This window comes from Pecten maximus, chromosome 11 (genome assembly GCF_902652985.1).
Source record: "Pecten maximus chromosome 11, xPecMax1.1, whole genome shotgun sequence".
Classification (NCBI taxonomy): domain Eukaryota; kingdom Metazoa; phylum Mollusca; class Bivalvia; order Pectinida; family Pectinidae; genus Pecten; species Pecten maximus.
The window spans coordinates 34,417,805-34,440,211 of NC_047025.1; the positions used below are offsets into that span (position 1 = coordinate 34,417,805).

The 22,407-nt window shown below is 35.6% G+C and overlaps 1 protein-coding gene across 2 annotated transcripts in view; it reads right to left on the minus strand.

The window, feature by feature from the left end:
- Window positions 1–9,786: 9,786 nt before the first annotated feature.
- Window positions 9,787–22,407, minus strand: part of LOC117337581 — a 49,307-nt gene continuing 36,686 nt past the window's right edge. For both annotated transcript variants that reach the window (XM_033898626.1, XM_033898627.1), the window contains 2 exons: window positions 20,678–20,793; window positions 9,787–10,280 (listed from right to left, as the gene is read on the minus strand). In XM_033898626.1, the coding sequence (XP_033754517.1) occupies window positions 10,142–10,280; window positions 20,678–20,793 (255 nt within the window). In that variant the 3' untranslated portion in view covers window positions 9,787–10,141. The remainder of the gene's footprint in view (window positions 10,281–20,677; window positions 20,794–22,407) is intronic.

Genomic DNA, 22,407 nt, shown 5'->3' on the forward strand with positions numbered 1-22,407 from the left:
GTTGGCATTCATCAGCCCATAACTTCCAACTGAAAGCAGTTCAATTCTTAAGTAAACAGATCGATAGGTCATTTTCATCCACATTATAATATAATGTTCTCTGAGGTGACAAACAGTATACAAGACAGTTCGACTACTATACACAGAAGTTGACTCGGCTACACTTAGTTAAATAACTGTGATATAGTGTGCGATAGTATATGAGCCCTCTCGTCCCGGTTTAGGACTTGCCAGTTGCGACGTCTCCAGATGGCTTCTTTCTCCTGCCGCTTGAATTATTGTTCTCTGTATCAGTGACTGGAACTACCTCAGTCAACATTATTATATTGTACAGTATGGTGTGCTATTGCCAATTCATAAATTGGCAATCACATATGTAACAATGCATTAAGGATTGATGTTTTAGCTACATTGATGTGTATTTACATTGGGTAAGTGCATATTGCTTGTTGCGCGAAATCCGACATTGACGACAGAGAGTAAACAAAATAGTTTGGAAAGAAAACACTTACAATCAATATGTTAAACACTTTTCATTAAAATATCGAGACGTTACTTTTTTGTGAATTGACAATTTATCATAAATATATATATGTCTTCACCGTGCATAATTATCAAAGAATAATAACATTGGGCTTCATCTAGTGATGTGGTAATGCAGCGCCAGTGTAAATATTACTATTTAATCAATTTGATGTTTGTTTTATTTGCACCATCACAGATAATTAAATTAAAATTCTGGTGTCTGAATCAATTTAAGTATGTTTTTACCATTTCATCTATCATTTTACACGAATTAAACATGAAGAATACGACATGAAATGTTATGGACACATTGATATAATAATAGTGATAAGAAAATGGCATGTTGGGGACTTACCCGCCTTCAATACAGCTTTGGCAATACAATAATGGTGTGGTAGGGTAAATGGCATGTTGGGGCCCTTACCAATCTGATTAAAATCAGCTATTACATGGCTACTTTTGCTACGTACTACGCCTGAACATCTGAAGGTGCTCTGATCAGGGTCGCGTTCAGGAGATCACTTGCCCAATCTTTCATAACATAGATAGTCGTCTAGATTTCAAGGCAAGACTTCATGCCAAAATGTTTTGTCGACCTTTATTATACATGTATAATGCGTTTAATTTTGTAATTTTGAATTCCCACCCTTATTTATCTAGTTCGATATCTTATGAATCTACTCTCAACACTGAAGTCACGTGACCCTCTACGTCATCTCAAGTGATCCCTCACCATTAATTTGATTTGAGAAAAAAAAATACAATCGGGTATTTGACGTATCTGAACTCTTACATGTACATGTTTATATTCACATCTCTCCCTTCTTTAGCTTAATAAACTCTGACTGCGAATAATTAGCATATACGCCATGAAAAAAGGCTCAGCGGATTAATAAGCGCTGGAATCGGTAACAAAACTATGACGTCTACTTGTGACGTTATCGGAACGTCAGCTAGACAGCGCCGTTTTGAAAGAACTGATCAACGCAATTTCAGAGTTTTCTCCTGTTACTATATGATCTCTGGACAAAAAGCTAACGTCAAGTAAGTATTTTGTCAAAATCTTAACAGCATATTGCGGAAATGAGAGCATATTTATCTTCTCCGTGAGGTAAGCTAACAACAAATGGCTGAAGCGTACAGTTCCTAGAGAACATTTGACCACGTCACTACTAAATCTGTGTCAATACACACTGTGCTTGACAACCATAGTTGGTTAACTAATCTGAGACAGAAATTCTGGTTTGTGAATATTTCAATTAATCAAAAATGCAAAAGGTATTTAGCAAAAATGTTGAGCAGTTCTTTTGATTTTGTTAATAATATTAGCGTCGTTACGTATATTCAATGGAACTATATCACTAAGCAACCACGGCTGCCATAGTTACCAACGTGGCAAAAAAACTCTGAATTTTATTTTCTTCGTACTGTATTTCAACGATCTGTTTGATGTTAATATCAGGATTGTACCTCATTTTGACTGCGTATACGGTAGTTGGGCCCTCAGTTGCCAACGAACATATCCCTTGGAGCACTAACGCTCTAACCATAGGAAATATTCGTTGCCAACAGCGGGCAGTCAAAATGAGGTACAATCCTTAAATAAACATTTTAGATATTCTGCACAGACGACTGACTGAACACCCAAGTCAGCTTTCTATCTGTAGAAGGTTTACAGTATTCAGCTTTCTATCTTTAGAAGGTTTACAGTATTCAGCTTTCTATCTTTAGAAGGTTTACAGTATTCAGCTTTCTATCTTTAGAAGGTTTACAGTATTCAGCTTTCTATCTTTAGAAGGTTTACAGTATTCCATGAGTGATATCTTACTGCACATGCCTCATTTATAATCATTGTCCCAGTCAATCAGTTGTTCTCTCCATTTGCAGCAAAGGTCAGTCGCGTGATAAATCCTACATCACGTGATGGAGAACCCATATATGTGATGCATCTGTGTGCACGCGACAACTCGCATCACGGAGGAACTATCAATCACGGTTGTGGCGAGATTACTTCTGATTTCAGGATCAGCCTTATGCTGAAGTTTGAAACATGGCAGACCCATCAATCATTCTGAACTCATAAATCCAGAGAAAAATAATAGCGGCAAATTTCTATTTCGAGGAGTGATGGGTAAACGCAATAAGCGTTCGTAAATGTTAAATATTTCAATTTCTTTACATAAACGACTTCCGTTCAAAGAAATTTTCTCCGTGAGAGCAATGTCCTTGTTTGTGTTTGCAGAATATGAATGCTGCTATCTTTCATCGTTAAGGGCCGAAACGCTAGTGTCTAACCTGATTGATATCACGCTGTCAAACCACGACTCGATTCCCATGAAGAGTACAGAGCTTCCGAGACAGGCGCCAAAGATGTATGGAATATAACTATATCCCTGTGCTGGGCGTGAGTAAAACAGCCTTTTAGCTAAGACTTTTTCTGTGTTCTGATGTTGACCTGATAATCTGATCATTTTTCAATGTAGACCTACATTAATCAAAATTCATATCAAACGGACTGTTTCCATGGGTTCATACTTGTATGAATACTGGTAGTTTGAGCAGAAAAAATAACATCTTCGACTCTGATTTCAAAGTATTTTGATTTTAGTTTTGATAATTTGCACACCGATGCATTGTGACGTTCCGATTTACACTTGTTTAATACAATTTGCAGAGTTTTTATTGTATGTTATGCAATCCTAGTACCTCTGGCGTCACTATACATCATAAAAGTTGTCTCCGTAGAGATTAAAGAGGAATTAAAATCTGTGAAATATTGATGTCTCCGGGATGGAACACATTTGCTTTGTTCACTATTTTCACTAGAGACTCACAAATGAAAACATAGAACATATATAAACCTTGTATTATGCATCCCTTCGCCGAGAGCCGTGTTTGTGGAGGTGTGACGTTCTCTGGTAGCAACACCCTGCACTATAACGCTAATTTATATTTCCATTGGCAGCATCAGTTCGAACAAACGTATACCGAAATCCGACCACATTCCCAAAGGAAAGGCGTCTGTCTATCACTGTTACTTGTTTAGCACTTCTTATATATGATGACAAGAAAAGGATTAAACTAAATAAGTCGTGTGATAGACAACTCGTGTGTCATTGATACCGAAAAGTCATCAGCTACAGAGAGCCTCGTTTTCTAGCACGATTCATTCAAACATCCCGCCATCTTATTACGATGAACACCAACGTACATAACGATATCTCACATTCGGTGACGTGTTGTATTTGAAGACAGGCCATTGATGTGTATTGTTATCTGTGTACTAATGAATATTTAGTCAGTGGTAAATTGATAGTATAACAGCTGAAACATGTTCATAAATAACACACACGCAGAGAGTTTAGTGCATTTATATAAAATAAACATTGTTGTACACTATTGTTGTGTTGGCAATCGCTTGGATGTGTATCAATATAGGGATTGGAGTTCACTTTTATGTTAACCATGCTTTTATGGAGCAATTCCTCTAAGTATATAATATATACTTAGAGGAATTGCTCCATAAAAGCATGGTTAACATAAAAGTGAAATCCAATCCCTATATTTACACTTACGGATGTTATTCCTATAAGTCTTTGTGATTACAATATTTTTTCTTTGTAATTAAAAAAAATCATATAAAAGTCGGACACAGTGGGATGAGTCAATTATTAGAACAACCAATGGTGACGCTTCACAATAAATTGAGACTTTTTTTCCGCGGTAAAAAATAGTTCTGTTTTTTATTATGATATTAACATAAATAACAAAAACATTTTGATAGATTATCATATTTAATATTGTCAGGCATGTTATTTTATACATTTAACAATGGTAAACAAAGCGTGTGGTTTTATTTTAAGAAACATTTCATCACGCGTTCATCGAGAGTAACAGAAAACAGACCGCGACCGAAGCACTCGCTACCCGCTCAGCCGCTGACGTGTGATCATTGAGGAGTTTACAGTTTTCCGAAGTTAAATGTGCACCCGTGGAATACGCTGTCATCAACCCAGAGTTTAAACAGCTGGAAGTGTTAGATATGGATGTTTGACTCTGTGATGCCGTTGTTAGGCCAACATCTATAGAAACTGAAGGTGTGTCGTGATCAATGCTCCCGAAAGGAACGACATGTTTTGACGGTTGATCGCACACAGTTACAGGAGGGCAAAGGGCCGGCGGCTCGGAACGACAGCTATCTACTCGTGGACCACTGGTACAGGCAACCGATGATAAAGTTATGTTTTCAAATTAAAAAATAGCCCTTTGTAACTTAAATTGTAAATGTAAACAAAGCCATGTGCTTGGCGAAAGTAGTTCCCGTACCCTGTCATATTTTCATACGCAAGTTCAAATGTCAATGTTTCCATGCAAGAATGGTAAACAAATCGGTCTGGTATTGTTATATAGTGACAAAACTTTGCAAGTGTAAATATATAGAAATATATTTCTTTTATTCCTCTCAACTTAACATAAAAACAACTTCCGGTGATGGACGGACACAAATTACGGAACAATATACTAACATAGAAAGATGACATTGCATAATTTCACTTGATGGTTGATAATATATATGTGTGTGTGGTAAACACACAGTTGTCATATATATAACACTTTTACAAATTATTCCGATGACATCTCATTAATTATCTGTTCCCGACTGTGTCTGAACTGCCTGACACAAAGGATGCACAGTGCGGGATTCAGTGTTTTTCATACGATTTGTTGTGCTAAAATTGTGGATATAATACATAAAATACATCAGACAACACGAGGTGTGAAAGAGTTTCAAGAAAACGGATGAGACTTCGACTTTCATTTTTCGAGATTACGACAAGGACGATGGACAGTTTTGAAATCAACAAGCTTCTACGAATAACGGTTCTACAAGATACAGTATGTCTACGGAAATTGTCTTAAACTAATTAATCAAATCAAATACGATCTATTGTATCTGTGTGTGCCTGTGTTAAGTATCGTCCCTAGCCAAGGCTTCTGATTACGTTTCACTCCACGAACCAGAAGCCTTGGTTAGCGAAGATAATGTAAGGCTTATTGCACATGTTCCTCACAAGACGATGTTGCCGTGTGCCATGTGGATCAATCTGGAATAAACTCCTTTACAGTCGACCATGTGTCATCTTTCCTTGTGCTATGCTTATGAAAATCTTCCGTATCATCGTTAGTCGAGCATTTGAAGTGGAATAAACAACGTACTTTACGTCTGAATTGACCTACGATTTAAACTCGAGGCCGCGTCACAACTACTTTACGTCTTGTTAACAGGTATGGGAAAAGTTTCGACGTCATACTATACAAATTAATTTAATTCTCGCTATATTAGATTAAGAAAGCGGTCCCGGTAGCCTTTCGATGAAAAAACCCAAATGAAACTGTTTCATCTAACGAAACTATTTTGCTTACTTGTTTACTGATCGCGGGAACTCCCAATGTCACGTGACGGCTGTTTCCAGAGCCTGTCAAAACTAAACTATACTATTCAATTTAATCTCAGTGAGCATTATTGATCTAGCAAAAGTTTAAGAGTGAAAATTTAAGGCATGGCCATTTAAAATATATATAACATACTGAACTCTACCCTTTGATAAAACTACCAGAGAGACACTTTAACCTTCACGACTTTCGGCAATCGCAAATGTAATGGACACATTATTTAATAATGTTTTCAGTAACAAGAATTATATTCACGAATCGGGCAGTTATTTCAAAGCCTTTTATGGATACGCAATGTGAATTTGTTTCGTATGCGGTTTGAAATTATGATATTCCTCAGTCAAGTTATTTCGCGAGGGCCAAAAGAGTATAGATAAATAGGTTCATTTACATCGTTAGGGTGGTAATGACGGACCGGACCTCCCCACCGCAACACGATATACCTATAATAGTTTGTTTGTTTCTAAATATCGCAATTACTTGCATAGAATATATACTGTTCCCCTCTATTTGTTGGAAGCGTTGTTTCAAAATGTTTTAAAATGTTCATACTCGAATAAGGCCACCAGGAGGAGAAATGTTCTTGTGTCAGTCTGTCGACAACTGAAATGTAAAATGATGATTTAGACAGACGACCGAGAAAGAGAGAGCCAGCGGGTTCTACACAGATAGAGAATATTAATGTAATCACCTGGCCATCACTGTCGCAGATGACACCGACTAACGATTTATGGGTAGTCAAGAAGCAGACGACATTTATCCAATTTTCCCGCCGTTTTACTGGGGATTCACCACGATCATCGTCAGGTTGGACTTTTTTGCGTCAGACGTCTGATCACGTTAGTGTAATGGCAATTTCATTTATGGACGCCCACCTCTTATGTTCACCATCTGAGTGCTCTCTTATGCGTATCTATCCACATTCCTGATACAAACTCTCTCTCTCTCTCTCTCTCTCTCTCTCTCTCTCTCTCTCTCTCTCTCTCTCTCTCTCTATCTATCTATCTGTAGGTAAAACTGACCGAAGCGACTGATGAAAAACATGTCAAAAATAATCATGCACTTTAATGAATATATCCTCTTTTAGTCGATTATAACCATCAACTGAGGTTTCTCGAGTAGCAGATGAGATACTGTTGAAATCAACATCGAACAATCCTCTTTAAAGTCATACCTTCAGAGATCAATAGCAAGCCAGGGATTCTTCATAATTGAAATCACTTCGCCAGTATTATGAGAAACCGACACGTATGGATCTTATATCAAAACTGTAACTGTGTTATGAATAAGGGTATGATTAAGAAAAAAATAAATAACGCATGTTGCACAATAAAGCCCAACCTTACACACTCTAAGCAGAAATTATTTCAGATGCTTAATCAGTATATAGGCCTATCTTTGTTTAAATGAAAGTGAACAGCTGAGCATTTCACATCTTCATTACAGCAGAAGGCGGTGTACGGTAAAATTACGCGTTTGTAGAAGCTGAGTGTTATCAAGATTATCAATTACCCGATAGTGAAAGCATTTGAGCAATATATTGACAAGAGATCACCATAGTTACTGTTACAAGAGATCACCATAGTAACTGTTACAAGAGATCACCATAGTTACTGTTACAAGAGATCACCATAGTTACTGTTACAAGAGATCACCATAGTTACTGTTACAAGAGATCACCATAGTTACTGTTACAAGAGATCACCATAGTTACTGTTACAAGAGATCACCATAGTTACTGTTACAAGAGATCGCCATAGTTACTGTTACAAGAGAACACCATAGTTACTGTTACAAGAGATCACTATAGTTACTGTTACAAGAGATCACCATAGTTACTGTTACAAGAGATCACCATAGTTACTGTTACAAGAGATCGCCATAGTTATTGTTACAAGAGATCGCCATAGTTACTGTTACAAGAGAACACCATAGTTACTGTTACAAGGGCTCGTCATAGTTACTGTTACAAGAGATCACCATAGTTACTGTTACAAGAGATCACCATAGTTACTGTTACAAGAGATCACCATAGTTACTGTTACAAGAGATCGCCATAGTTATTGTTACAAGAGATCGCCATAGTTACTGTTACAAGAGAACACCATAGTTACTGTTACAAGGGCTCGCCATAGTTACTGTTACAAGAGATCGCCATAGTTACTGTTACAAGAGATCACCATAGTTACTGTTACAAGAAAACACCATAGTTACTGTTACAAGAGACCACTATAGTTACTGTTACAAGAGATCACCATAGTTACTGTTACAAGAGATCGCCATAGTAACTGTTACAAGAGATCACCATAGTTACTGTTACAAGGGCTCGCCATAGTTTACTGTTACAAGAGACCACTATAGTTACTGTTACAAGAGATCACCATAGTTACTGTTACAAGAGATCGCCATAGTTACTGTTACAAGAGAACACCATAGTTAGTGTTACAAGAGATCACCATAGTTACTGTTAAGATACACTGTTTATCTGGCACCCACGCCATTTCAGTTGACACCTCTATCAATAGGTCGGACGTAACGTGACCGCACGCAGTCGAAACTATTTATACGTCCTCTCGAGTTGTGAGATTGTCTTATTGTTTTAATTCCTTCATAATTGTGTTTAGAACATCTCACAACTAAGGAAGTAAAGAAAGTGGTGTTGAAGACAGATACACTCTCACCATGAGATAGTTTTATACCAATTATTTTTTTAAATTGGTGCGCTACGTATTTTTTTCCAGATACATCATTATTGAAACACTAAAACACAATGCCTAGAGCAATATGCCATTGGCAGTGCCGCCAACAACTCAAGGCATACTCCACATACGTAGTCAAGTTTATTTGAAGTCGTTCGGGACATTCTTCTCCCTATAATGTGCTCTGAAAGCCATCCTATTTTGTTCTGACCGTTCTAATAATAACGGGAATTATTAGAAATCCTTACGGAGCACATCAGACTATCGGCTTCTGAGCAAATGAATAACAAAATCATGTTATGTGTGCCATCGCCTCCGACCATTCTATCCCATAGGAATCTCTGCCTACTCGGAAGATCTCGTCCAATATGCCAGTCAACGGTTAGTAACGTTCCTGCAATCGAAATTCCGAATGCTCGTCCGTCATGACCTACATGTACGCGATTTCGAGCTAATGGCTTATGAATAATATTTTAGATTATTTAAGCAATCCTCGTTTAAAAACCAACCAAATAATTGTTTTTTCATAGACTTCAGTGTTATTGTTTTGGAGTATATCATTAGAATTCTTGAAATCAATTTGGCAATTATGATTTATAACAAAAGTTTAGGGTAAGACTTAATAAAAAAAAAGTTGGGTCCTTACGCTCAAACTGATCCTTGGGTAGCCATTTTAAAATCAGATGTTTTCCGCCGTTGAAATTCTAAGAAATCTGAAATGTTCACCTATAAATTATTATGACCTGAATGTTTGAAGAAAAAATAAATCTGACTTACCAAATTTATTTCAACATTACCTATGTATAGTTACCTATCAGGCTACATAGCTATTAGAACTTCATGATAAACTGGCCAATCAGTGGCTACCAAACATTTTCTCCCTGGCTCAACTTAATATACACGGGGGCAAGTTTCAAAAGACTATTTTTCAGTTTGTTGGTTGTTTTCTGTATAGAAATTCTATATGTTCAATATTTTATTTAGTCGTTTCGGAATTCGAGATACAATACAATAAGACAACATTTGATATATTGAATTGCTTGTAATGACTTAACGATTTAGTGTTCTATGGTAGGTACAGAACAAAGAAGACATTTGGCTTACAATCCCCGTTTAAATTGTTTTATTTGCACATTTTTGCGAAGTTGAATGGCGATAGTATATATCACTTGCTATTTTTCCGATACATGCATGCTTTAAAACATTAGTTTATCAATTCATAAATACATGAATATTTCAAACATTTTTTCCGTAAATATAATTACCATTAGAAGACTGTCTTCCGTTACGTGCTGTTGGCCAGTCACGTGTCCACGATTGTTTCAACATCATGAAAAGTAATTAGTTAGTTTTTCCTGTGCTTGTGCTCAAGTTCTCCCGGATTGTTAATAAAAACTTTTAAATCATTACGGAACTTATTCGAAGAGCGTTTCCGCTGGAAAGAGGAGGAAACCGCGCATGCTTCAGAAAAATGGTTTGTAGCAAATCTTCTGGGATCGGTCCGACCCTTTGATGGCGCTGAACACAGACATGAACAGCACTGGGAACTTCGTCAGGAAGTACTTACAGGGTTCATCAAGTACATCTCGTGCTTCTTCAGACCTTTAAGTGGACAACAGTAACAAGTCACTTTAACCAAAATGTGAATCAACATGTAAATTATGAATTAACTACCAGATGTATCTTATCGGGCCACGTTAGTCGGGGTACATTTCCATATTTGTCCAATGTCTGCTGTTGTATGTCGGACTTTTTTAGAGTGGATGACTGCTTTTCAATTATATTATTTTAGGCGTGAACATCAGTTAAGAAACTCTTCAGATTTCACATTTCAACATTAGAGATGACTTTTTTATTCCTCTATTTCTACATGAAATTAGTAGATTGTGTTAGGAACTGTAAATTTAATGCGATCAACGGAACTTTAAATAATGATTTCATCTTGCTTTAAACAAGCATTTTCAATGGGTTAGAAATTCGTGGTATCAGCTCATAACGCAAAAAAGTCGCCGTTTGTAACGTCGCTTTTGATTGGCTACGGAGAAATAATTTCTAAGAAAAAAGAGGCCATCAATAAAAATGGATTTCAACAGGAATAGCGTAAATTAGATCATACGGATTAACTTGAATAAATATATTTTTGTTGGTTATGGAGCTAACACAAAAAAACGGGATGTAGCCTAAATAATAGTAATATCTGGTGTATAGTGTGTATACTAGTAATATCTGGTGTATAGGGTGTATACTAGTAATATCTGGTGTATAGGGTGTACACTAGTAATATCTGGTGTATAGGGTGTATACTAGTAATATCTGGTGTATAGGGTGTATACTAGTAATATCTGGTGTATAGGGTGTATACTAGTAATATCTGGTGTATACTAGTAATATCAGGTGTATAGGGTGTGTACTAGTAATATCTGGTGTATACTAGTAATATCTGGTGTATAGGGTGTGTACTAGTTATATCTGGTGTATAGGGTGTGTACTAGTAATATCTGGTGTATAGGGTGTATACTAGTTATATCTGGTGCATAGGGTGTATACTAGTAATATCTGGTGTATAGGGTGTATACTAGTAATATCTGGTGTATAGGGTGTGTACTAGTAATATCTGGTGTATACTAGTAATATCTGGTGTATAGGGTGTGTACTAGTAATATCTGATGTATAGGGTGTGTACAAGTAATATCTGGTGTATAGGGTGTACACTAGTAATATCTGGTGCATAGGGTGTATACTAGTAATATCTGGTGTATAGGGTGTATACTAGTAATATCTGGTGTATAGGGTGTATACTAGTAATATCTGGTGTATACTAGTAATATCAGGTGTATAGGGTGTGTACTAGTAATATCTGGTGCATAGGGTGTGTACAAGTAATATCTGGTGTATAGGGTGTATACTAGTAATATCTGGTGTATAGGGTGTATACTAGTTATATCTGGTGTATACTAGTAATATCTGGTGTATAGGGTGTGTACTAGTTATATCTGGTGTGTAGGGTGTATACTAGTAATATCTGGTGTATAGGGTGTATATTGTAATATCTGGTGTATAGGGTGTGTACAAGTAATATTTGGTGTATAGGGTGTACACTAGTAATATCTGGTGTATAGGGTGTGTACAAGTAATATTTGGTGTATAGGGTGTTTACAAGTAATATCTGGTGTATAGGGTGTATATTGTAATATCTGGTGTATAGGGTGTGTACAAGTAATATTTGGTGTATAGGGTGTACACTAGTAATATCTGGTGTATAGGGTGTATACTAGTTATATATCTTGTATAGGGTGTACACTAGTAATATCTGGTGTATAGGGTGTACATTAGTAATATCTGGTGTATAGGGTGTATACTAGTAATATCTGGTGTATAGGGTGTACACTAGTAATATCTGGCGTATAGGGTGTATACTAGTTATATCTCTTGTATAGGGTGTATATTGTAATATCTGGTGTATAGGGTGTACACTAGTAATATCTGGTGTATAGGGTGTACACTAGTAATATCTGGTGTATAGGGTGTATACTAGTAATATCTGGTGTATCGGGTGTATACTAGTAATATCTGGTGTATAGGGTGTACACTAGTAATATCTGGTGTATAATAGTAATATCTAGTGTATAGGGTGTATACTAGTAATATCTGGTGTATAGGGTGTATACTAGTAATATCTGGTGTATAGGGTGTATACTAGTAATATCTGGTGTATAGGGTGTACACTAGTAATATCTGGTGTATAGGGTGTATACTAGTAATATCTGGTGTATCGGGTGTATACTAGTAATATCTGGTGTATAGGGTGTACACTAGTAATATCTGGTGTATAATAGTAATATCTAGTGTATAGGGTGTATACTAGTAATATCTGGTGTATAGGGTGTACACTAGTAATATCTGGTGTATAATAGTAATATCTAGTGTATAGGGTGTATACTAGTAATATCTGGTGTATAGGGTGTATACTAGTAATATCTGGTGTATAGGGTGTATACTAGTAATATCTGGTGTATAGGGTGTATACTACTAATATCTGGTGTATAGGGTGTATACTAGTAATATCTGGTGTATAGGGTGTACACTAGTAATATCTGGTGTATAGGGTGTATATTAGTAATATCTGGTGTATAGGATGTATACTAGTAATATCTGGTGTATCGGGTGTACACTAGTAATATCTGGTGTATAGGGTGTATACTAGTAATATCTGGTGTATAGGGTGTATACTACTAATATCTGGTGTATAGGGTGTATACTAGTAATATCTTGTGTATAGGGTGTATACTAGTAATATCTGGTGTATAGGGTGTATACTAGTAATATCTGGTGTATAGGGTGTATACTAGTAATATCTGGTGTATAGGGTGTATACTAGTAATATCTGGTGTATAGGGTGTGTACTAGTAATATCTGGTGTATAGGGTGTATACTAGTAATATCTGGTGTATAGGCTGTATACTAGTAATATCTGGTGTACAGGGTGTATACTAGTAATATCTGGTGTATAGGGTGTATACTAGTAATATCTGGTGTATAGGGTGTATACTAGTAATATCTGGTGTATAGGGTGTATACTAGTAATATCTGGTGTATAGGGTGTATACTAGTAATATCTGGTGTATAGGGTGTATACTAGTAATATCTGGTGTATAGGGTGTGTACTAGTAATATCTGGTGTATAGGGTGTATACTAGTAATATCTGGTGTATAGGGTGTATACTAGTAATATCTGGTGTATAGGGTGTATACTAGTAATATCTGGTGTATAGGGTGTATACTAGTAATATCTGGTGTATAGGGTGTATACTAGTAATATCTGGTGTATAGGGTGTATACTAGTAATATCTGGTGTATAGGGTGTGTACTAGTAATATCTGGTGTATAGGGTGTATACTAGTAATATCTGGTGTATAGGCTGTATATTAGTAATATCTGGTGTACAGGGTGTATACTAGTAATATCTGGTGTATAGGGTGTATACTAGTAATATCTGGTGTATAGGGTGTATACTAGTAATATCTGGTGTATAGGGTGTATACTAGTAATATCTGGTGTATAGGGTGTGTACTAGTAATATCTGGTTGTATAGGGTGTATACTAGTAATATCTGGTGTATAGGGTGTATACTAGTAATATCTGGTGTATAGGGTGTATACTAGTAATATCTGGTGTATAGGGTGTGTACTAGTAATATCTGGTGTATAGGGTGTATACTAGTAATATCTGGTGTATAGGGTGTACACTAGTAATATCTCGTGTATAGGGTGTACACTAGTTATATCTGGTGTATAGGGTGTATACTAGTAATATATGTTGTATAGGGTGTATACTAGGAATATCTGGTGTATAGGGTGTGTACTAGTAATATCTGGTGTATACTAGTAATATCTGGTGTATAGGGTGTGCACTAGTTATATCTGGTGTGTAGGGTGTATACTAGTTATATCTCTTGTATAGGGTGTACACTAGTAATATCTGGTGTATAGGGTGTACACTAGTAATATCTGGTGTATAGGGTGTACACTAGTAATATCTGGTGTATAGGGTGTGTACTAGTTATATCTCTTTCATAGGGTGTATACAAGTAGCATCTGGTGTATAGGGTGTATACTAATAATATCTGGTGTATAGGGTGTATACTAGTAATATCTGGTGTATAGGGTCTACACTAGTAATATCTGGTGTATAGGGTGTACACTAGTAATATCTGGTGTATAGGGTGTACACTAGTAATATCTGGTGTATAGGGTGTATACTAGTAATATCTGGTGTATAGGGTGTATACTAGTAATATCTGGTGTATAGGGTGTATACTAGTAATATCTGGTGTATAGGGTGTATACTAGTAATATCTGGTGTATAGGGTGTACACTAGTAATATCTGGTGTATAGGGTGTACACTAGTAATATCTGGTGTATAGGGTGTACACTAGTAATATCTGGTGTATAGGGTGTATACTAGTAATATCTGGTGTATAGGGTGTATACTAGTAATATCTGGTGTATAGGGTGTGTACTAGTAATATCTGGTGTATAGGGTGTATACTAGTAATATATGGTGTATAGGGTGTATAAAAGTAATATCTGGTGTATAGGGTGTATACTAGTAATATCTGGTGTATAGGGTGTATACTAGTAATATATGGTGTATAGGGTGTATAATAGTAATATCTGGTGTATAGGGTGTATACTACTAATATCTGGTGTATAGGGTGTACACTAGTAATATCTGGTGTATAGGGTGTACACTAGTAATATCTGGTGTATAGGGTGTGTACTAGTTATATCTCTTGTATAGGGTGTATACAAGTAATATTTGGTGTATAGGGTGTATACTACTAATATCTGGTGTATAGGGTGTATACTAGTAATATCTGGTGTATAGGGTGTGTACTAGTAATATCTGGTGTATAGGGTGTATACTAGTAATATATGGTGTATAGGGTGTATAAAAGTAATATCTGGTGTATAGGGTGTATACTAGTAATATCTGGTGTATAGGGTGTATACTAGTAATATATGGTGTATAGGGTGTATAATAGTAATATCTGGTGTATAGGGTGTATACTACTAATATCTGGTGTATAGGGTGTACACTAGTAATATCTGGTGTATAGGGTGTACACTAGTAATATATGGTGTATAGGGTGTGTACTAGTTATATCTCTTGTATAGGGTGTATACAAGTAATATTTGGTGTATAGGGTGTATACTACTAATATCTGGTGTATAGGGTGTATACTAGTAATATCTGGTGTATAGGGTATGTAGTAGTTATATCTCTTGTATAGGGTGTACACTAGTAATATCTGGTGTATAGGGTGTACACTAGTAATATCTGGTGTATAGGGTGTATACTAGTAATATCTGGTGTATCGGGTGTATACTAGTAATATCTGGTGTATAGGGTGTATACTAGTAATATCTGGTGTATCGGGTGTATACTAGTAATATCTGGTGTATAGGGTGTATATTAGTAATATCTGGCGTATAGGGTGTATACTAGTAATATCTGGTGTATCGGGTGTATACTAGTAATATCTGGTGTATAATAGTAATATCTAGTGTATAGGGTGTATACTAGTAATATCTGGTGTATAGGGTGTACACTAGTAATATCTGGTGTATAGGGTGTATACTAGTAATATCTGGTGTATAGGGTGTATACTAGTAATATCTGGTGTATAGGGTGTATACTACTAATATCTGGTGTATAGGGTGTATACTAGTAATATCTGGTGTATAGGGTGTACACTAGTAATATCTGGTGTATAGGGTGTATATTAGTAATATCTGGTGTATAGGATGTATACTAGTAATATCTAGTGTATCGGGTGTACACTAGTAATATCTGGTGTATAGGGTGTATACTAGTAATATCTGGTGTATAGGGTGTATACTACTAATATCTGGTGTATAGGGTGTATACTAGTAATATCTTGTGTATAGGGTGTATACTAGTAATATCTGGTGTATAGGGTGTGTACTAGTAATATCTGGTGTATAGGGTGTATACTAGTAATATCTGGTGTATAGGGTGTACACTAGTAATATCTGGTGTATAGGGTGTACACTAGTTATATCTGGTGTATAGGGTGTATACTAGTAATATATGTTGTATAGGGTGTATACTAGTAATATCTGGTGTATAGGGTGTGTACAAGTAATATCTGGTGTATACTAGTAATATCTGGTGTATAGGGTGTATACTAGTAATATCTGGTGTATAGGGTGTATACTAGTAATATCTGGTGTATCGGGTGTATACTAGTAATATCTGGTGTATAGGGTGTATATTAGTAATATCTGGTGTATAGGGTGTATACTAGTAATATCTGGTGTATAGGGTGTATACTAGTAATATCTGGTGTATAGGGTGTACACTAGTAATATCTGGTGTATAGGGTGTACACTAGTAATATCTGGTGTATAGGGTGTATACTAGTAATATCTGGTGTATAGGGTGTATACTAGTAATATCTGGTGTATAGGGTGTATACTAGTAATATCTGGTGTATAGGGTGTATACTAGTAATATCTGGTGTATAGGGTGTGTACTAGTAATATCTGGTGTATAGGGTGTATACTAGTAATATATGGTGTATAGGGTGTATAAAAGTAATATCTGGTGTATAGGGTGTATACTAGTAATATCTGGTGTATAGGGTGTATACTAGTAATATATGGTGTATAGGGTGTATAATAGTAATATCTGGTGTATAGGGTGTATACTACTAATATCTGGTGTATAGGGTGTACACTAGTAATATATGGTGTATAGGGTGTATAATAGTAATATCTGGTGTATAGGGTGTATACTACTAATATCTGGTGTATAGGGTGTACACTAGTAATATCTGGTGTATAGGGTGTACACTAGTAATATATGGTGTATAGGGTGTGTACTAGTTATATCTCTTGTATAGGGTGTATACAAGTAATATTTGGTGTATAGGGTGTATACTACTAATATCTGGTGTATAGGGTGTATACTAGTAATATCTGGTGTATAGGGTGTATACTAGTAATAGCTGGTGTATAGGGTGTATACTAGTAATATCTGGTGTATAGGGTGTATACTAGTAATATCTGGTGTATAGGGTGTATACTAGTAATATCTGGTGTATAGGGTGTGTACTAGTTATATCTCTTGTATAGGGTGTATACAAGTAATATCTGGTGTAAAGCGTGCAGTAATTTAAAAAAAAAAAACATATACAAAGTTAATTTTGATTTCGTGGAATGTAGTAACTTCAGCTTCAAAGATTCAAATACGTAAGATTTAGATATATAAATGTTTAAAGAAAGCATATCCTAACGACGTTTACAGTACGCACGTGCCAGGACAATAGCGTATGGGCGAGATTTTTTAGAAAATATCAAGAAATTACTCGTAAATTGCACGCGCTTTGAGTGGTCCTGAACAATTCCATGAAATGACAAAATGATTTATTGAATGTGAATTTCTGCTTAAATATTCATAGAGAAATCACCAAAACAGACGTTGTTTGTCTTTTTTGAATGTGGATTTCACGCTGGCTTAACACTAACACGCCGTGTTACTGGCATCCAACCAATACTAAGGTTTATTGACCTTCACCTCAAACAAAATGACGTACTAGGAACAATTCAACACTTATAATGGAAATGGCGATGTCGCAAAATTCGAATGGCCTTAACTGGAAAAGGTGTTGACATTCCAACTGCATCATCAAATAATCACTAGGATTAAATCTTTCGGAAACATTTTTTTTTAATTAATTGTGGTTATCAAGCCCTTTTTTACAATTGCTAACGATATTATCCTTTCGTCCTATTAGATACGGTGGTATTGAAGGCAAAACAGATGAACCATTTAATGAACGGTATGGTCTTTTCGTCCATATTTACACTTGCTTCACAAAGATATCAGACCATGAGTCTCTCATAGTTCATATTGGTGTAATGATTATGACGAACAATGCTCGTGATGTCGTCACTAAATGACGTCGTTTTGTCTGACGTTACAATCTTTGACGTCACGAAAATAAGTGTTAACGGAGAAAAACCTGATTGATCAATGTAATTTGCAACAATTTATATAGATTTGGTTATTTTATAGAAATCCTCACAGTTGAATGTATTGATTGAAATTTAAATTAAATTGACGAGTTTACATCTATTTCCACGAAATAGTACATTTTGCAGGGAACGGTCGACTGTAGTCGTGATGTCACAAGAACAGGTCATATTGACAACGCAGGCAAATAAATCTAAAACAAAATCTACAATCCTTTGAGAATTTTAGAACAATGTCTTTCAAAAGAAGGCAGTTTAATGCTTAATTAAATGTACAGTGGATTATGAATGGTATGGTCATTTGTCTTATAGTACAGTGGATTTATGAATGGTATGGTCATTTGTCTTATAGTACAGTGGATTTATGAATGGTATGGTCATTTGTCTTATAGTACAGTGGATTTATGAATGGTATGGTCATTTGTCTTATAGTACAGTGGATTAATTAATGGTATGGTCATTTGTCTTATAGTACAGTGGATTAATTAATGGTATGGTCATTTGTCTTATAGTACAGTGGATTAATTAATGGTATGGTCATTTGTCTTATAGTACAGTGGATTAACGAATGGTATGGTCATTTTGTCTTATAAGGTACAGTGGATTAATTAATGGTATGGTCATTTGTCTTATAGTACAGTGGATTAACGAATGGTATGGTCATTTTGTCTTATAATGTACAGTGGATTAATGAATGGTATGGTCATTTTGTCTTATAAGGTACAGTGGATTAATGAATGGTATGGTCATTTTGTCTTATAATGTACAGTGGATTAATGAATGGTATGGTCATTTTGTCTTATAATGTACAGTGGATTAATGAATGGTATGGTCATTTTGTCTTATATTGTACAGTGGATTAATGAATGGTATGGTCATTTTGTCTTATAATGTACAGTGGATTTATGAATGGTATGGCAATTTTGTCTTATAAGGTACAGTGGATTAACGAATGGTATGGTAATTTTGTCTTATAAGGTACAGTGGATTAACGAATGGTATGGTCATTTTGTCTTATAAAGTACAGTAAATTTGTGAATGGTATGGTCATTTTGTCTTATAAGGTACAGTGGATTAATGAATGGGATGGTAATTTTGTCTTATAAGGTACAGTGGATTAATGAATGGTATGGCCATTTTGTCTTATAAGGTACAGTGGATTAATGAATGGTATGGTAATTTTGTCTTATAAGGTACAGTGGATTTGTGATATTATTCACGACCGCCATTTACATTTCAAGGTTACCACAAAGTCACTCTTTAGAAGAAACTGAGAGCATCTACAGCGAATTCTTTGTAATTGTTAGAAACTGTATGTCCTACCAAACATTTTGGTATATTACATGACTATTTTTGTGCAAATATTTCATATATTTATTCGTGTCTGAAATTCAACATTATTTTGCTATATAGATGACCCTTAAGTAGATAAGACGAGGTCAATTATAGAACCATGCAATACAATCAATGAGAGGGAAATCTTCTTACACATGTTTGTCCTCAAGGACCCTTCAGTTAGTACAGTATTACATTGTAACCAGGGATATCAATTCAAAATGGAACCAACGTCTACAACTAGAGCATCACGCCTAAAAGTAACGACCGGGACAAAGTTAAATAGATTAAACACATTTGTCATAGGTTAATACACGACTTTCAGACACAGCCTATCGGGACAGAGTTGAATAGATTAAATACATTTGTCATAGGTTAATACACGACTTTCAGACACAGCCTATCGGGTTAAATGGTCACCTTATACGTATTATAATAGATTGTATACACCGCTGGCAGCAATGTGCACAATCGTCTGGCTGTATCATTATCTTGTCAGTTCGTATATTGCATTTAATTATGTACGAGTGAAAGTTGCAGTTTTGTAACTAAAATCGATACTGCTTTGGTTGTTTTTGTAGCTTTTTGTTCACATGTGAAAACCTATTGTTCATTTTTCATCGGTCACAATCTTTATTGAAATTAGAGGCAAACTTACAAAAAATGAGGTATGGTGAGAAACATATTTGAGAATGCCTTGTTTTGACACATTTAATCTGAGATTTTTCTTTTGTTCAAATGATAACTTTATACCTATCCGAGACAATTTGCGAACAGCGGTTTGTGCGCCGTTCGGGGCCGAGATAAACCATTAGAATGTTCATAAAGTGTAGAAGCATAAAACGCTTTTAAACCATTTCATGTTCTTTTATATTTACGTCCTTTAAAAGAAAAACAACAATCGAACTGTCCACGTTAAGTACCGTAGTTAAATATAACGCTGTGTTCTGTCATACGATGAAAAGTATATGTGACATTCAATGGGAAACTGTCCATCCTTATCCTCTAAGTATATTGCTTTAACACTTATAATGTTCCCTTCATCTCAGCTTAGAAAAAATATGGTGTACATTAAAATATGGAGACAACGAGGTGTAACTTACATTTTTTCAAAATGGAGGCAACAGTTGTAGACAAAGAGGACTAGTTCCACAAGCGTGTTCTTGTACTGACGGAATGATCGCATCTCCTTCATGATGATCGGATCAACCAGTGACATCTACAGATAAAAAGCTTTCTTAATAATAACAACAATATTATACTCGTGTTGCTGATTGGCCAGTTAAGTGTTATTTATCACAACAAAGCGTTTAAAAATGTCAGCAGCGAAATTGCTAAAGAATGTGATAGTCTCCCAAGTTCTGGAAGCAAGAAAGGCTACGAATCACAAAGGAAACATCTAACTACGAAAAGTGCACATCTATTTAACATCTCATACACTTTCAAAGAAAAACGAGCGCAGAGTAAAAAATTGACGGTCACAACAACACGGCAAATTTTCTCAAAACAGGAAGTGACGTCGCATCCGGTATATTTCTCTGGACTCAGCTTATCAATGGTGAATCGACGTTGAAAAAATACGGCGTCAGCGGACATGCCACGAGAAATAATCTCGAGACAGTTGGTTCGTGGAGAGTGTAATGTCACCTTTAGATCATACTTGTGTAAACTTTCCTTTGTCTAGCGGCAGGGTGTCGCTTAGTGGGCACGGAATATTTGAGATTTGATTGCGAGCTTTTGCCGAGATGTTGGATGGATATCGTGATTTTAATCAAAATGACTAAAAATGAGAAAATACAATGTGCAAATAGGTAAAATAGCAGTGGGCCTTATCAATATTCCATATCGTAGTAAATATCTAATGATTCGTTACAAATATGTAGTTTTTTTTAGTTTAAACATATTTTATTGTCAATGAAGTGAACAAAAGGATAAGGCACAAGTTATGTCAACTTATTGACGCCCTCTCCTAAATACAATATAATATCTATTGGCCTAGACAATATTAATGAAATATAACACATTATATACATGTATATATAATACGAATGCATATCTTAAAATCTTTTGCTGGACTTTATAAAATAATGCACATGTCTGAAAATATTTAGATTCATATTATCGGCATACAGATTGTTACCATACAATAAAGTATTCAATGTTATATTAATATTTAAGTTTCTTAAATTGTCAAATAAAATGCCTCTGCAATTTACATACTTTTCACATTCAAAGAAATAATGATAGGCACTCTCGCAACGATTTCCACAACTACAATCTGGACTATTTATGAGATTTACACGGAACAAATCATAATTCAATGCACTGCATCTATGTCGTAATTTAGTATGGATAATATTTGTCTTTCTGTCACCAAAATTATAAAATGTTGGGTATTTATCTTCATCAGACCTGGATATACTTTTTTTAAAAGTTGCCAAGGAAGGAGATGATCTAGTAGATTCATCCAGGTCATTCCACATGTGTAGAGATGAAGGTATAAAGGAGGAGGTAGTAAGGGAGAGTCTGTAGTGGGGAATTCTGTAATTATTGTTAGTTCGTAAGATGTAGTTGTTAGTATCGCCGACATTTGGAGGAAGAAGAGAATTAAGATAATGTGGAGTTAAGTTCCTATCCATTTTGTAGAATAGACTTAATTTTCTTCGTTTTCGTCTCTCAGAGAGTGTCTCAAGGCTCGTTTCCGAGTATAAAGCTGAAACATTTACATATGATGGTAAACCAGTGATAATTCGTGCTACCTCACGTTGGACTAATTCTAATTTTATAGAGTCTGATATTGAACACCCGTCCCAAAGTTCACATGCGTATTCTA